This window comes from Pleurodeles waltl, chromosome 4_1 (assembly GCF_031143425.1).
Source record: "Pleurodeles waltl isolate 20211129_DDA chromosome 4_1, aPleWal1.hap1.20221129, whole genome shotgun sequence".
NCBI lineage: Eukaryota > Metazoa > Chordata > Amphibia > Caudata > Salamandridae > Pleurodeles > Pleurodeles waltl.
This window is the reverse complement of record NC_090442.1, coordinates 153,328,508-153,347,305: the sequence shown is the minus strand read 5'-3', so window position 1 is coordinate 153,347,305 and position 18,798 is coordinate 153,328,508. Positions and strand designations below refer to the sequence as shown.

General features: G+C 43.6%; 1 protein-coding gene across 5 annotated transcripts in view; it reads right to left on the bottom strand.

The window, feature by feature from the left end:
• Positions 1-18,798, bottom strand: part of WDR91 (WD repeat domain 91) — a 178,295-nt gene that overhangs the window by 46,897 nt on the left and 112,600 nt on the right. For all 5 annotated transcript variants that reach the window (XM_069227939.1, XM_069227940.1, XM_069227943.1 and 2 more), the window contains one exon: positions 6,833-7,001. In XM_069227939.1, the coding sequence (XP_069084040.1) occupies positions 6,833-7,001 (169 nt within the window). The remainder of the gene's footprint in view (positions 1-6,832; positions 7,002-18,798) is intronic.

The window sequence follows — 18,798 nt, the reverse complement described above, 5'->3', positions numbered from 1 at the left end:
GAGAAGAACCTTGCTTCTTTGAGTAACAATACCAGTTCATTGATGTTTGGCGAGGGAAAGCTGTCCACAACTCTGTTTTGATTCAACCCTCTCAAATCAACACAAAATCTCAGTTTGCCATCCTTTTATTCTGTAATTACCACAGGAGATAACCACTCGGATGCTTCTACTGGTTCTATAATTCCACTCTCCATCATCTCTTTGAGTAATTCTTTAACTTCTTCCCTAACTAAGATTGGCATTCTCCTCAGTTTATGTTGCAGAGGCATGGCTCCCTGCTTCAGTCTTATCTCATGGACACACCCTTTCAATTCGCCCATTTAATCTCTGAATACATTCTTTGCCCCATTTATGATGTTTTTAAGGATATTATCTTCAACTATTGGGTAGGTGTACAAGGATTTATTATGATGTGAAGATCATATTGATGGGACAAACCAAGAAGGTGGGTCCGACTCTGCAACATAAACGTTTCCTCTAATACTCCTGTCCTTGAACGTTATTTCCGTGTGCATGGATCCAATTATATCAATCTGCTCACCATGGTTCCTACCTGGATTTATATCTAGGGGTAACAGCATACTGAAGGCCATTTATGTATGAACATTTTTTATGTATGATCGTATATAATAAACCTGAATCAATCATCAGTTCTATTGCTTACCTCTGATGGTGAATTCAGCTTTAGGTCTATGTGCCCTACCCTCAGTTTCCTGTACAACACTATTCTCACTTACACGCAACACTCTGTCATTGGTATAATTGGTAATAGTGTCTGGTTCTTCTTCCATCACTATAGCTACTTTCCCTTTGCCATATTCTTTATCTTTCCACATTCTGGCTAATTGTCCTTTACGGCCACACTTCCTGCATTCTTTTCCAATAGCATAACATTTTTGCAATCAGAAGAGTGATATTTGTACGCACAGACAAGCACATCATTATGTATGCACAGGCACATACACAGAAACACTAAACAATATTTCACATAGTTAAATGTACACTCACACTTCACACCATCTGCACAAAGGTACAAACTCTCCTCAAACTCCTTTGCAATTTTCGTTACAATCTAGGCACTTCTGTTCCTGTAGAGAAGACGTACACCACAGATGTACTAATCAGTGAACTATGTAAAACAAAGGGGAAAAATACTCATAGGGACAGTAGTTGTCCTATGTACTTTAGCTTCTGCTAATAGAGACATTGATATCTGATTAAATAACTGCAGTTCTTACAGTACTCATGCAAGTGACTGTGTTCTGCATGCCACCAGTTGACACATTAGTTGTATCAATATTTTTTGTGGGTGGGAGAGTAAATGAAAAAGATGCAATATAATAAAAACAATTCAAAGTGCACGTAAAAACAATTTAAAATCAATTCAATCTAAAATGGAACAAATAGAATTTCTAAAATGAGTAACAGAAGCCGGTCTCTTTTAATGTTTAAACTGTAGGAAACTGGGTTTTTGTTGCAGTTGTCCCCTCCCCTTTTTTCCCCCTTTTTAGCTGCTGGATGCTGGTTTTCGACTCGGACAGCGCACTTTGCCAGTGCCCTTTCCTTAAAACAAGGTGATGTCTAATTGTAATACAATTGGCAAAGGACTTAAGCACCCCTGTAAGTTCCTAGTAAATTGTATCCTTGGTACCTAAGGCATGGCTACTAAAGAAGGTTCCTAGAGCTGCAGCATATCTTATGCCACCCTAAAGGATCCACACACAAATTTCACACAGACTGCCATTGCAGGCTGCGTGACGTGGAGCAAACCATGAAGTGAAAACATGACATGGCACACTCCTTTGTGCCATACCTAAGTCACTGCATTTAATATAAGTAAGTCACCACTACAACAGGGATTTGAGCCCTGAAGCAGGACGCATTATATTTAGTGAGGACATACCTGCATGGGCAGATATGCCCCTGTGATGTCTAGTTCTATTACAAGTGAACAGTGAAGCCATTTTAAGGTATGTACTGGGCACTGGTCAAAACGAGTTAACCAGCTACATAATGGCTTCACTGAAACATTGGTGTTTGGTATCAAATACCCCACACTAATAAACCCACACTGATCCCAGTGATGGATTTATTAATGCATGCACCCAGAGTGTACCTTTGAGGTACCTTCCCGAACCCTACTAGTTCTCTGGTGTGCTGGCTAACTGGTCCTGCCCAGCCTGCCACCACAGACAAGTTTCTGACCCCCTGGGAGTTAAGAATGCCTCTCCCTTAGTCAGAAACAATGTCTGCTATGGCAAGAGGTGTTTACACCTGCCCCAGCAGGAAAGACAGTAAACTAGCATGTCAAGGCAGGAAGATTCAAAGAGCACACCATCTTTGATATGCAAGCCTGGCTTCCACCCGACCTGTAGGATGTCACCCCCTGCCCTTAGGCCTATTTGACACCCAGATAGGTGGGAAATTAGCTATGCTACGAGGTGTGTTACACCTCCAGGCTGGTCACACCCCTAAGGTGGGCTACCTGTAATGAACACGAACATTTGGATTTCACCATCTTGGCTGTGGTGAAATTAGGAACTCTGGGATAGGATGCTGCACACTCCCCACAGGGAGCGGTCATCTAGGGGTTGTAGTGACCCCAGGGGGAAGTAAGGTGTTGGTTACTACCCTTCACTCCCCTTAACACCACTAAATTGAGTATTTCCTGACACTAGCAAATCAGATTTGTTTACCTGGAGAAGAAAGAATGACCGAGAAGAGCCCATTACTTGGCCCCAACCCTGCCAGCCAGCCTGCTGTCCCCGACAACTGCACGGACCCGGCTTGTACAGAAGCAGTGTAATCTCTAAAAGCTGTGGAGGAGTGAACCACGGCTTCATCTGCCCAGCAACTTCCCCCTTGGAGTAGAGGAGCTGTGTCCCGGTGCGTTTGCAGGGACCAAAGGGATCGACTGCCATGAACCCATTGTGCCCCTGTGGCACAAAGACCCTCAAGAAGTGAGCCCCATCTTGGGTTTAGCCGAACTGCCCCCCCCCGTCCTCACCTGTAGTCTGTGTCTGCAAACAAGCAGGAACCGCTAGAGCCTCTTGAACACTGAAAGCACCACTAAACCCATGCCCCACAGCCCGAGGAGAAGTGGACCTGCGGTGCCCACAGGACCCTGAGACCCTCTGCAGCTGAGCTTCTCCCCTTTGGGTTTGTCCCCCAGTCCACGCCTGCAGCCTGTTTTCACAGGCTACACAAACTGTAAGTGCCTCTTGCAGCGCGACCCCGCCGGAGAAATCACCACAACAGCTGAGTCCCTCAGTCTGAGTTCCAGTGGAGTTACTATGTGCCCAAGCATCTCAAGGACTGAGCCCCCTATGGGTTCGTCCATACTGGTGCTTCCTTAGACCTTGCCCCATATTTACCTTAACTCCAGAAGATTGGTCCTGCAAGTTGCAGCCAAGTACCCATATGCAGTATATGTGTCTTTTCCCTTAGGATAACATTACCGCATTAGAGTCAATACAAGAGTATTTCATGTATTCTTCAAAACTGCTAACTTGTGAAGTACTTACCCAATAACGAAGTTCTTCGTGTCAAAAATATATAAAATTACGTGTTATTTTTCTAAACTGGTCTTGATATTCTTCCCATTTATTGACTCTGTGTGTGTTCAACAAATGCTTAACGCTGCCCTCTGAAAAGCCTAAATTGCTCGCCCACACTATCACAAAAGAGAGCATTTAGGGTTATTATTTTAGCCTCTATCTACCAACAAGGGTTCTCTATACTATCTGCATAGTATGACCCTACATTGGCACACTGCATAGATAGCCTGCTTCCTAAATTAACAATGTCAGCATTTTAGCACAAACATATCGTTGTTCTCTGTAATTTGAGTGCAGAGAGAGTCCCTGGGGCTTATAGAGCATCAAGAAGTCTAGAAGAGGGCCCCCATTGTGGCAAATGGGACTCAGTGACTTTGAATAAAATCCAAAGTGCTATGACAAACACATATCTGAGACACACAGCTATCTTACTGAAAACAAGTATTGGCAAAGTCAATAGGTCTTGCCTTTAAAATGGAATTGCCGAGCAGTTGGCTTTGACAATGTTTGCCTGTAAAGTTGTGTTTAAAAAAGTAAAACCAAAAAAAATCTCCAAAGACTGGAGGTAAAATTAAAGGGTGTCTTATGGTTTCTCAAAATTGTACATTGAATTCAGTACGTTTAATCTTCATAAATAGCATGATTTATTTTTCAAATACATTTCACTCAGGGTACTCCTAACAGAAGTTAAAAAGAATGAGATAGTGTCCGAATAAAATGGGAAAGTTCTAATTTACTTTCTACAGGATTCAGCTACTTGGTTCTCTGTTTTAGGCGAGGGAGCAGATTTATGCACTGCACGAAGAAGTGTTCTACTGAGTACATTTTCTGCCTCAGACACAATCTGAGTGAATGCAGCAGATGGCTCTTTTCCCGGACCACAAATTACCTAGTGTGCCAAAGGGTGTGCTTTCATGCAATATGGGGAATGCTTGAGATAGAACAAAAACAACCCTTAAAGTCTGTTCTTCAGTCAAACCCCAGCAAACACATCTCTCTTGCTCTGCTTTTACAGACAAGCTAGAAGGGATGGAGAGCAACACCGTGCACTGGGAGAGGGGGGAATCAGCACTGAAAGAGTGAACTAAAAACACATGCACTCTGATGGGGTGCTGAATAAAAATGAAAACAGTAGCTCTCCAAATGTAAGCATTAAAAGTAGGTGAATCAAAAGGATCAGAAAGAGGCTATGCTCCAGGGAAGGGACATACACAAGAAGGTGGTAAGCCATCAAATGAGAAGTAAATGAGAGTGAAAACAAAGCCTGCTGGTGCTGTATGGATAGTGCAAAGGATTTGAAATAGTGGATATAAAATAAGATGTAGTGGCATTGTTTGTTTAGCGTTTGTTCAGCATGCATACAATCAGTTGCATACAAACTGCTGGATTTGTCACATCTGAGAAGAGATATGACTGCTGTGGGATATGGCAATATATTACAGAGAACACATCATTCTACTGACTTGCTCTTTAGACCATAGGAAAAAGTGACTACAGTCACTGCTGTGATGCTTCAACTGGCATACGTTTTGTAATTACTTATATATTATGTGGGCATTTTTAAAATAGTTAATGTTCTTTGCCATTTCTCGTTAAGTATGATTTTTAAACACATTAGTGTTCAGTTTTGGACTTTTCAACTGCCTAAACCCAAGTGATGATGACCTGAATTGCACATCACTAGACGTACGACCACTCATTCGAGTTGTAGCTACCATCAGCTTGTACATCAGGGACAATGGTTTCTTACACAGAGATCATTTGATCCTGTCAAAATCTACAGGTCAGTGTTCAATATGTACAGTTACACTAGCTCGTTTGATTTGTGAATGTTTACAATTTTTCAAAATTGGTGTCAGGCAAAGCGAATGCCAGAATCGCCACCACCTATGACCATATAAAGGCACTAGGGGACAGGGATGTTAACACCCACCAGATATATTTGACTGAGTATCCATAGGTTCATCAGAGAGAAACAAGAGATACTAGGGTTGTACCAGGAGGAAAACTAGTTTGCAGTATTAGTGACATGTTTTGTAGGGCCTTTTTTTGATAAAACAAACATGTTACATGCAAATCAGACCCAAATGTATGATACCGGTGAGACACCCTAGTTCTTTAGAGATTGTATGTGCAAGGCGTATGGCCCAGAGAACTAAAATTATTGGATGGTGATGATCACTAACAGAGTGTACGAGACCTCCATATTATTTTAGCAAACCAATAACAGATACACAGCATCGATTTGTGAGGAAGAAGGAAGCACAGTTGGATATTTTTGCTTACCTCTCAGACATGTCTCTGATACAGATAAGAAAGACTGCAAAACAACTCCCCTCACTCCTCCCAACAGAAAATCACTGGAAAGAAGGATATGAAAAGACCTAATGATTTCTACGGGGCACACACTAAGACTGATTACCTGAGGACAAATACCAGAGAGCCACTATCCAACTGGAGGCCCATCAGCTTTCTAAGGTATGTGTAGATAAGTACATGGTTTGGAACCAACCGCTAGAGATATTACTAATAATACAGCCAACATAATAACCATGAAGCTGGTAACCAATATAGATCAGTATATACATAGGTAACGGTTAGACTAAATTATTACAACTAGTAGTTTTCTCTGAAGGAGGTGTGACAACCACTACAGCTTGGCACCAAGAAGATCTTACTACCCCTAATGGATAGGAGGTTCAAAATATTACAAATATTTAAACAAGCAAAATCTAAATACAAATCAAAATCAGAATGGTTAATCCAAGATTGAGAGTATGAAGACCCAATCTAAAAATGATATTTTCATTCTGACTGTAAGGATACAATTACAAGATAGAAAAATCTGTCCTAGAGGGTCATGAGAGTATTGCACTCTGCCACACACATTACCCTTCAAATTACGAGCAGAATTGGTATTATGAGACGTCTTTGCAGCAGATCAAAACTGATATCAGTACACAAAGGGCCTCAATAAGCAAATTAATTAAAGGTGTCTATGCTAATCTGTTCCCAGCTAGGAATATTTAACCAGTATATAAGTAGGTGTGTATTTGCAGAGCCTGGACCTCACTCAAGAGTAACAGGGCACTGAACAGAGACCCTAAGGCAGTGAGCAGTAATACCCATGAAGACTACTACTTTTTTGAAGGATCCAATACACTGCAATTGGAGGTTTTCGGGCCTGATTTGTACCACTTTGGAATGGCAGATAAACTGTAATGTTCTGTAACAGCGGAACGCAGCTTAGCTTTGAGAAAGCAAATATACTATACCTGCTGTTTCATGGTCTTCGTGTCCCAGAGTAGCAACTTTCCAGGTACCAGATTACCGCCCCGCTCCCTAAAATCAGGTGCTGATAAGTCTAGTTGCGTAATCAGACTCGGAGATGCAGCAGAGCAGACGAATGAGGCACCAGTTGGGCTGCACGCCAGAGACAGTATCCTATCCAGGAATAAACAGACTGTAAGCACATGGTAGTAAGAAAAGCCATCTCAAAGGACTGCATGCAACACTGGTAAGAAACAAAATTCTATCAAAAGGCAATGTATCAGTTATCAAAACAAACAAGCCAAAAGAGAGAGCATTAATGTGTCAACTTTGGAACACGAACACACACACATACATATATACTAAAGAAATAAAGGTTACAGTGATGTTATAGTTAGGTTCACATTTTACACACCCAAAACCATAGGAACTCAGCATTTATAGTTATACTCATCTCAAAAGCTCGTGCCCTAAGATAACTATAACTCGCGCCCTTGCTATGCACAGTTTCTCATCAATAATTTTATTGCAAGTGTTGTAGTGATAATATCAATGATGTCATAGAAAATGTCATGACTGGTGTAATATGTGGGGTAATTAGCAGTGCATGGCAAGGGCGCAAGTTATAGTTACCTTAGGGCACGAGTTACAGTTTCTTGTAACTGTAACTGTTGAATTTCTATGGCTTTGTGTGTGTAAAATCTGAACCTAGCTATAAAGGCCCCTAACCTTCGTTTTTTTAGTGAAAGTGAATTTCTAAGGTTTTTTACATTCTATTTCCTAACTATAACATCCCTGTTACCTTTGTTTTTTTCAGTGAATTTGTTTTTTAAGTAAAGAAATATTTAATTATCATACGTTATCCAACCACGGCCAGACCCTGCAGCCAACCCTCTACACGCAGCCAACCCCATGCTGTAGGTCTGTGAGTGGGTGTGAGAGTGTGACTCAGTGTGTGTGTTGTGGTGTGCAGTTGTGTGGGTGTGTGTGTGTGTGTGTGTGTGTATGAGTGGGTCTGTGAGTGCATGTGTGAGTGGCTGTGTGGGGCTGTGAGTGGGTGTGCGAGTGGTTTTCTGGTTCTATTAGTGGGTGTGTGAGTGGCTGAGTGGGTCTGGTGAATTGTGGGTGTGTGAGTGGATGTGTAAGTGTGTGCATGGGTGTGTGAGTGAGTCTGTGAGTGGGTGTATTTTATTTTTAATTGGGCTGTGGATTTGAAGATCTATCACGGATTCACACTGGGGGCCTTGCTGAGCACCCTAAAAAATCTGTGGGTCCTCAATCGCCCCCAAAAATATTTTTGGGTTATTTCTTGCCCATGAGGTGTCACTCACAGACCTCTCCATAAGTCCTATGGGGTCAGGATACCTCTATCCTGACCCCTTATATCCTATTTCATCTTTATCCCCCTCCTTCCCCAGATCGAGTGTTGATATACAAAATGGCGGCCACAATTGTCCTGTCAGGTTGCAGTCAGCCAATCATGGCATTGCTGTTGGATCGTGGATCCGCAGTTTCTGCCATGGTGGATCCGCATCTATAGATACACATACATATTTTTTTCTTTATTAACTCTAAACTACTGAACAGATTTACACCATCTTACAAAAGGAGATCTTTCTGGACCAAGATTTAGCTCTGTGCCAAACTTGGTGTAATTCCTTTCAGCGGTTCGGGCTATAGTTGTGTCTAAAATCGCTATGGGAAAGTGCATGAGGAAAATGAAAACCTGTTTTGCCCCTCACCCCTCCTTTTTTTGGCCCCCGCTTGAAGAATCACCCTTGGCAGACAGCAGCTAAACTGACCAGTACACTAGTTTTGAACATTTCGCGAAGATTCGTCAAACAGTGCCAAAGTTATTAGCAAAACAAAAAACGCTTTCCTATAGAACCTAGGTCCTAACTGTAACTAGGTCCCAACTGTCACTACCTAGTAGCTAATATGCATATTTTTAAATGTAAAGTAGTTTTCATTACTAAACATTAATCCAACCACAGCCGTGTGCGGGGGGGGAGGGGTTGGCCAACTTCCTATAACCGCACAACACCGCACCACGCACAGCTTTAGATCCTGCGTGGCAGGGGTTGGCCGCTGGGTCTGACCTGCGGACAGTCCTTGTTGCCAACCCCCTTAACCACCCAATGCCACGCTGCGCGCGGCCTTTGGACATGCACAGCTGGAGTTGGCCGCAGGACCTGTCTCTCTGGGTGTGAGAATGGGTGTGTCTTGGTGTGAGACTGGCTGTGACGGTGTCTGTCTTGGTGTGCGAGTGAATGCGAGTGTCTGATTGCACTCCAATAGATGAAAGATGCATTCACCTCCATGAAGGATTTCAGATTGTTTTTTAATATAGAATCCCGGAGTAAACACACTTGTTTTGCCTTCGCCAAGCCCAGGAGTTAAGATCATTTGCCCTTTCCAGAAGTGGAGCTTCAACTGGAGCACCTACTACCTTATATTTGTAAGTGCTTCCTGTTGAGGTTTAATTTCTGTGAAATTAGCATCTTGGCTGGAAGGGAAGCTCACCTACTCGTTTATCCACAGTCTGCACAAAATGACCATCCAACTGGAGCACTTTCTACTCATTATTTAGTAAGTGCTACCTCCTTGGGTAAATGTCTACTGTGGGGGGATGGTGGCCGATTTTAGCACCGCGGACCCCATCCTCCGGGGCACATTACAATTCCATGAGGGGGGGCTGCGTGGTCCTCCTCTACCGGCCAATTTCGGACCTGGGGACCCCATCCTCCAGGGTCTGGCTTTTTAATATTTATTTTTTTCCGACAGGGGGGCACGTATTGCCTCCCCTCATCGGCCGATTTCGGCCTGGGGGACCCCATCACCTTGGGCCAGGCCTTCGAATATTTAATTTGTTTCTGGGGAGGGGGGCCCCTCCCTCTGGGCCGATCTTGGCCCACGGGACCCCATACCCCGGCCATCTGTCTTGGGTACCACATAGGGCACCAGGTGTGCAATGGAGACACGGGGGGAGCCTGAAGGCCCCCGCGGTCTCAGCCTGCTCCCTGCCTCCTGCGGGAGCCGGAATTGCTTTTGCAAATATGGAGCTGATAAACATGCAGCTCCCTGCCTGCAAAAGCAATTGACTCCTCTGCTTCCCTGCCCGCACTTTTGCGAGCAGGGGAACAGAAGAAACCTCCGCTCGCAGCAAATGAGAGCTTTTTGGATAGCTCTTGCTTGCTGGGAGCGGAGTGCTTGCTCTTGTTCGGCAGCAGCTGTCGAAGCTTCTGCTAAGTCAGAGCAAACAGCTATGTCCCTAGCAGGAGCCGGCCCTAGGGGTGGCAGTCCCCACGGGCATTATAGGCTCCACAAGGGAGGCCACGCCCCCTCCAAAAATAGCCCTCGGGATGTGGTGGTCCCCGGGGCGGGGGGTCAACAATGGACCCCCTTCATTAATTTTGTAATCAGCCCTGAGGAGGTTGCGGTCCCCAGGGTTGCTGGAGGCGCACAGTCCCCCCCTTCTTATAAATAAATTGCCCCGGGGAGGTGGTGGTCTCCGGCGCTGCCGGGGGGGGGGGGCTGCGCGGCCCCTCCACATAATAAATACATTGTGCCCCAGGAAGGGAGTAGTCCCTGGGATACAGGGGGGCAGCGCAGGCCCTGCATATTATGAAAGAAAGCCCCAGGGAGGTAGCGGTCCCTTTGGCAGGAATAAGCCTAGAAGGTGGGACCCATGTGCCCCCTCCTTTCTTTTAAATGTGGCCTCAGGACCTGGCCCACCGGGGGGCTTTAATCAAACAAGTGCAGAAGATTGTGCTTGTTTTTTTAATTGTTACAGCAAATTCTCAACATCAAATTCGATCAATTATTATTATTTTTTTTAAAGTGTTTTTTTGCTGTGGCGGGGTCCCTCTGAGACCTCAGCACCAGAGCTAAGGGGTCAGGGTGTCCCTACCTGGGCCCTTTTTCTTTTTATTTAACTTTTTTTCTGGGACGCGGCTGGAGCAGAGTCCCAAGATGGCTTCTAACACTTCCTGGTTGAAGTGTTGGCAGCCAATAAGAGCTGTGCATTTCCCTGCACGAGCTCTTATTCTTTGTGAAGTCGTCACAAAGAATTTGCGACCTCAGATAAACACATTTATTTTCCCTCAAATATCTCAAAAACTACTGAACAGATTTACACCAAATAGCCAAAAGTGTAATCTGCATATCAAAAGCTAGCTTTCTGCCAAATTTGGTGCAGTTCCATCCAGTGGTTTGGGCTGTAGTTGTGTTCAAAGCTCCTATGGGAATTAACATGGGAAACACACGTTTTTTGACCCCCTCTTTACAGATCAACATCTAACGATGCCAAATATATATATTATCCAAACTTATTTTGTACACATTAGTGTTCATACTAGTATGGCATTAGAGGCCTAAAAGTAAGTAGAAAAGAATTCAGAATAATATAAAGCATCATTAATTCCATCACAGATACAAGTCCCTTAGGTGTAGTAAGCATGTGTTATGTGCAACATTCACCCTATACCATACACTTCACAGGTAGCCTACTTTATATCAACAATCAACCACAGATATATGGGAAACCCTCAGTGCACATGGTGTTCAATATGTATTCAACTGTTCAGAGAAAGCCAAGTTGCTCAGGATACTCAACATCTGTTCCAAAATGAATGACCTACTGTGGACAGCTTTTATCTGCATCAAACCCCTCATAGTCACGGAACTTACATTGAGAAATGAAGCTGATATGAGTAGAAACAGTGGGTACTGTAAACAGTGTTTACTCTATGGAACTAGTTTATTCTGTACCACACTGTTTGCAGACAGTGAAACCCTCATGAGAAATACATCACAGAGTATTAAAAAGTTTCTACCAAGAATAGTGTACGCGCTATGCAACAACTGTCACAAAAAGACACTATTTGTTTGAAATAATCAAGGTCTGAAGTTGCCAATGATTATGCTACCTACACCCTTCATATGTGGCGAAAACATTACAGATAGCCCATCTTCTGAAGAAATGGAAGCATATGTACGTAGGTCAGTACCTGGTGCATAAGTCCTCTATGTTAGGTAGAAATTGTCATGCTGAGAAAATTCCGTCTAATCACTCAAGGCTGCTTACAATACTTAGCATCTACTATGTAGAATAGTTACCCTGTTTAAACTTTTTCTGAAGAACTAAAAAACTTGTGTGGAACGTACTGGACTTACATCTTTAACTGTCATCTGCACACAGTTACTCTTCAATAGAAAGATTTATAATGTGATCAGCATCTCTACACACCTATGATGCATTAGAAGAACATGCATTTTGTAAACACTTACGCCCGTTAGCGAGACACAGGCTATACAGCATTAGGTATAATAGTTATATGGTACCTACCCATCACTATTTCAATTATAAAAAAAACTTACACTCTCATGGGATGGTGGCATCAGTGATGTCGTCACTGATGTAATTTGAGATGTCATCAGTGATGTAATAAATGATGTCATTGAGCATGTGATGACTGATCTAATATGAGAAGTTATAAGCAGTGGCTGTAGGGGGCACAAGTGATTGTCAGCTCTGCTAACTATAACTGGTGAATTTCTGTGTTTTTTTAGTTCACAACGTTAATTTTGTCACTAACCTATTCACCTTACTATAACGTTACTTGAACCTTTGCTTTTTTTAATGAATATATTACCTACTGGCGTAGTTATAGTTAGGAGCATGTTTCCATTGAAAAGTTGTTATTTGACTAGCCTATATCTGTGGTGCCGTTTGACTAACCTTCTTGAAAAATTTTTTTAAAAGTGTTCCTGAGAATCTTGCTGTACATGGGAAGTTTCGGGGTGAACCATCAAGCGGGGGCCGAGAAAAGGGGGGGCAAAAAAAATTGTCTCTTGTATTTTAATTCTTATAGGGATTTTAGACAAGACTGCATCCCGGAATGCTGTGTTTTTTGTTATTTGGTGTAAATCCATTCAGTAGTTTTTAAAAGAAAAAGAAATGTAGATTATCTAGAGATACAAAGGATTCGCGAATAATAACGAGCTCATGCAGAGATCTGCAGAGTTCTGATTGGATGACAAAACTTCAATGAGGAAGTGTTGGTAGCCATCTTGGGACTCGGCCTCAGCTGAGTAACAGAAAAAAAGATAAACAAGCATTTGCAATGCAATAGGTCATTTGCTTGAGTTAGAGCTACTGGCATTGTAAATACATAAATGGACTTTTCTTGCCGCATAAACTGGTCAACCATTCAAATTCCACTAAAATACCACTTTCAACGCCCCCCCCCCACCACCATCAGAGTTGCTGGCTGGATAACACAACACACCCACCCCCCACCCCCTTCCCCACCCCCCACCCAAAAGGCACAAGGACAAGTAATGAGAGAAATAAACTAGAATGGTCACCCAAACACCAAACATTCCAAGAGTGTTCAAACAGTCATAGTGTAATAAGAATGTTAGGTTGGCCTGCATCATGGTCATAATTGCTATAAGGAGAGATTAATAAAACAACACAATTATCATGTAAACCCAATGAAACCTTTATCAGAAATAAACTTTTGGCATTAGACTGTAATGCTCAGAATGGCCCCTAGAGGCCAAAACAATGAAAATAGTGATAGGTGTGGGAATGGGCGAGGTTAAAAGCCCACAGAATACTTACAACAGGTAGAAAAGCGCTTGCGAGCTCAACCTAAACTAAAAATGAGAAAAGGGGCAAGGGTAGGGACACCCTGACCCCTTAGCTCTGGTGTTGGGACCCCCAGGGCAAAAAAGTGCCCTAAGGTAAGTATAACTTGTGCCCTCGCCACACACAGTTTCCTCATCAATAATTTTATAGCAAATGTTGTAGTGATAATATCATCTATGCCATAGAAGGTGTCATCAATGATATACTATGTGGAGTAATTAGCTATGCATGGGGAAGGCACGAGTTATAGTTACCTTAGGGCGTGAGTTATAGACTCTTCAAATAACTAACTATAACTGCTGAAATTCTATGGTTTCGTACGAATAAATTCAGAACCTAACTATAACGACCCTGTAACCTTTGTTTTTTTCAGTGAATTTCTTTTTTTAATTTTTTTTTATTCTATCTCCTAACTGTAACGTCCCCGTAACCTTTGTTTGTTTTTGTAGTGAATTTCTATGTTTTTTAAACCTAAACTAATTTTACTTACTATACGTTAATTCAACCACTGCAGTAGGGCCTGGCCACAGCACCCAAGCCCTTATGACCACCCAACTCCATGCCACGCACGATTGAAGACCGTGTGTGTGGGGTAAACTGCAGGGCCTGGCCTTCGACCAAGCCCTTGTAACCACCCAACCCTGCGCTGCCCATGGCTGAAGGTCGTGCGTGGCAGGGGTTGGCGCAGGGCCTGGACTGTGGCCAGCCCCTGCAGCCAACCACTACAACCACCCAACTTTATGCCAGGCACGCCCTTCAGTCATGCAAGGTGGGGGTTCGCCACAACGCCTGTATCTGTGAGTGGGTGCGTGAGTGTCTGAGTGGGTCTGAAAGTGGGCATGTGAGTCTATCAATTAGTGTATGAATGACTATGTGAGTTTTTTTACTTACGTGTTCATCGTAATTGATATTTGTGAACTTGTCTCGATGTTACAAAGGGGGTGTGACGTACTCGCGAATATCGAGCGTCATGAAAAAAAGGTCATAATTTGACCCTCAAAGACCCCTACATTACACCTCTGGCTACCTCCACCCTAACACCTTTTGCCACTTTTTATTTTCTGCCCCGGGGACCGTGTTCCATAACATAAAATGGCAGCTGTAACTTTCTGGTCAGGTTGGGGCTAGCCAACCACAGCATTCCTGGTGGTGTGTGCATTCAGGACTATGCCGCAATCCCTGCGAATTTGTCACGATGGAACGGGGGCCCTAGATATACAAATTTATTTTCCCTTTAATATCTCAAAAACTACTGAAAAGATTTACACCAAATAACCAAAAGCACAACCTACGGAACAAAATCTAGCTTTCCGACAAATTTGGTGTAATTCCTTCCAGTAGTCCGGGCTGTAGTCATGTTTAAAACTCCTATGGGAATTAACATGGGAAACGCATGTTTTCTGAGCCCCCCCCACCCCTGTTTTTCTCACCCCGCTTGAAGGATAACACTCGAATTTTCAAAGTGCAACAAGAATCATTGGCATACATATATATATCCATATCCCCATCCATCCTACTGGCGAGCGCCAGTAGGTAGTTATAGTTACGACTATGTTTCTATAGAAAAAGCATTTGTTGTTTTGCCAATAACTTTGGCGCCACTTGACGACTCATCACGAAAATTTGAGAACGAATACACTGTTGGTTCAGCTGCTGTCCCGAAAGTTTTGGGGTGATCCATCAAGCAAGGACCGAAAAAAAGGGGGGTCCCAGGACATATTTTTCCCATTCATTTTTCCAGATGGTCTTTAAACAGGACTAGAGCCCAAACCATTGAACGGAATTACACCAAATTTGGCAGAAGGCTAGATCTTGGTGCGCAGGCCATGTTTTTTGTTATGTGGTATAAATCTGTCCAGTAGTTTCAGAGTTCATAAAGGAAAAAGAAATATAGATATCTGGGCAGAGACTAAGGACAGATCTCATGGTGAGATCTGATTGGCTGTCAGTACTTCAACCAGAACGTGATGGCAGTTATCTTGGGACCAATATACATGATAGCACCAAATTGAAATGCAATGTAGTTAATGGCAGGTTTTGAGGGTAACAAAAAGTAGAACATATAAAGGGTGATAACAGATTTTAGTTACAAAATAAATCATTTGTTAATGGTACCACACTAACTGTAGGAATTGTGGTCTGTTCTAAGATGATTTCATCCTGTGAAAAAGCCTTCAGCTGGGATTTCATGAATCATGTTGAGAGAAAACTGTTTTCTCATGATTTTCCCATAGAAGTTATGGAAGTGCTCCGGAAGCTAAAATGAGTGCATGTTTTATGTAAATTCACACTATCTTTCTCAGCCGTATGAGAATGAAGTCTGACATTTACACTATAACATGTACTTCCAACAGGTGCCGCCTGTCAGTTGATTCCCTTGTGTTCTACTGCAGCCTCCCAGAGTGTTCTAAAGAATAACTAGAGCGCTAACAGCCTTACTTATGACAAAAGTGTGTCACAACTGAAGCCATCTTGATTGAATCAAACTGGTAAAAGTAAATTTAGAAACGAAAAAATTAGGGGATTCATTTTGTCATAGAAATTATGGCTAATGCTGTAGAGAGAAACATTAGGACATGTTTTATGTGAGTTCTCAAATATCTTCTCCTTCTATTACATTAAAACATTCTGATGTGCAGACTGAAACATGCACTTTCAACACCAGCAGCAGACTGCCAGTTAACTCCCTGGTAATTAGCAGTTTTACTAGACTATTCTAAAGAGCAACCAGATTGGGCACCAATTCAGAATGTTAGCAAAGTGTGGCACATCTAAATGGCATCTTGATGGAATCAAAGTGGAAAACTGGTAGCATTTTCTACTGAGGATACTGCATCAAATACTGTAGGAAATTAGGGAGCTTCATAACAAATAAGTCTCCCAAGATGGCGACCAGAGAAAAAAAGAGAGCCCAAGTGTTGCACAAATATCACCTAAATGTAGCCCAAGTATAGCCCAATAGCATAAGTGTGCAAAACAATAAGTTTCTTTGTTTTTTGCAGTTTTATATAGCTCAGACTTCACCCGAAGGTATTGGAGTGCTTTACATGAGAATCAGTTACATTACACGAGGACACATTCATTTTGGGTTTCAGTCATGAGGAGATTAAGTGATCTGTCCAGAATCATGGGATGTTGAGCTGATGCGGAAACTCGAACCTGGCTCCCCAGTTGCAAAGTCTGCAGCTATGGCCGCATTGCAAAATCCTTTCACCTAATTTTAACATCTTATCAAGTGATCAACTGGATACAAAACATAAGGACAGCAAATCATTTAAAACTCAGAAAATATGATCCTCTCATTTTTATAATTTCTAAAAGAAATATTTTAGGTATCACAGTTTTGATTACATCAAGATGTCGTCAGACTTGCCACTCTTTTGTAACAAATATAGAATGTTAGCAATCTAGTTGTTCATTAGAATGCAGAGGTCAAGGGCACGGATTCGGAAAATTGAAGGTAGGGAGGAGGGTGCAGAGGCAACAAGTTGAGCATGGTGGGCAGACAGGAGGGTCAGTGGCAAGACAAAGGACCATGGAGGGCAGGGGAAAGGGGGCGGTGCAATGAACCAACCATGCAGTACAGGCAAGAGAGGGTCTGGCAAAAAAACATAACAGACCATTAAGGGCAGAAGGAAGAAGCAGTGACAGTACAACCAAACACACCAAAAGACCTGATTCAGGCAGGGGACTACCAGTTTTTTAAGCCCAATAGAGCTTTATTTTATCTGCCTTCTGCCTAAATTCTCCTCTTTTTCAATATAAGTCAATGGGGAAAATCAATTCTCTGTTTTTTTCCCCCCAAGATCTACCTCATACCAAGTTCGAAATGTTGACAAGTATGGTACTTTGGATATCGGCGGGAGGGAGAAATGGGGTAGGGACATGGACTTGGATAACAGAGGGCAGGAGGGAGATGAGCAAGGGCACCAAACTGACGTTACTAGGCAGATGTCAGAGCACAGTACACCACACAGGGCAAGCAGGACAGCAGTGCAGCACCACAGACCATGGAAAACAATAGGGAGAAGAAAGGGCCACGCACATGGATAACTGAGAGCAGAGGAGAAAGAGGCAAGGGCAGCAAGCTGACCATACTGGACAGACAGGAGGGGCAGTTGCAGCATAATGGACCATGAAGGGCAGGAGGGAGGGTGTAGAGGCGTGACAACAGACCAGACAAGGCAGGACAGAGGGGCTAGGGGCCTGCACATGAAAATGGAGGGCAGGAGGAAAGGGGGCAGGAGCAGTAAGCTGACAATGAAGGGCAGGCAGGATGGGCATTGGAAGCACAATACACCATGGAGGGCAACAGTGAGACTACAATGGCATACACACAGGGAAGGAGGCAAGCAAGAGGGTTAGTGGAAGCACAACGACAATGGTGAGTAAGAGGGAGGGGGCAGGGGCATTCACAAAGACCATGGAGAACTAAAGGGAGAGGTAGAGGCTGGAAATAGACAAGAGAGGGCAGGGGAAGGGGCTTCACAGCAGACCATGCAGGGCAGGCAGGAGGGGCAGTTGCAACACAACAAAGCATAGAGGGCAGAAGGGAGTGGCAGCAAAATGGACCATGGGGGATAGGAAGGAATGGATAGGGGCATGGAACTCGGACAGGCAGGGTGAAGATGCCAGGGACAGGTGGCAGCCATGTGACCATGCTAGGCAGATGGGAGGGGCAGTGGCAGCTCAACAGAACACTCAGAGTAGGTAGGAGGGCAGTGGCAGGTCCATGGAACGTGGTGGGCAAGAAGGAGGGAGCAAGAGCAAGTTCAAAGACCTCAGGGGAAAAGGAGAAAGAGTGTAGGGGCAGCAAGCTAAGCACAGAGGCTAAGCAAAAGGGCAATGATGGGGCATAGAGCTGGGCAACAGAGGGCAGGAGGAGTGGGCAGGGATAACAAGCTAAATGGAGGGCAGTGGCAGCCCATCAGACCATGCAGGGCATGAAGGAGAAGGTGCTGGTGCATGGACTCGGACAAAAAAGGGTAGAGAGGAGGTGGATGGGGTAACAAGCTAACTGTCAGGCAGGTCGGAAGGGCAGTGGCAGAACAACGGCCACACAGGACTGTAATGAGAGAGCAGGGGCATGGAGTTGGACAATGGATGGCAAGGAAGAGGGGGGGGGGCAAGGAGCTGCAATTTCAGGGAGGGGCAGCACAATGCTAGGCCAGGCCGTGCATCCAACCTTCCCTCCCCCCCCCAACCCCCAATGTACAATGTGAAGGGCACCTTACTTAATGTTGAAAAAAAACTAAAAATTCAATGAGAAAAACACAGGTTACAGGGATGTTATAGTTAGGAAATCGACTTTAAAAA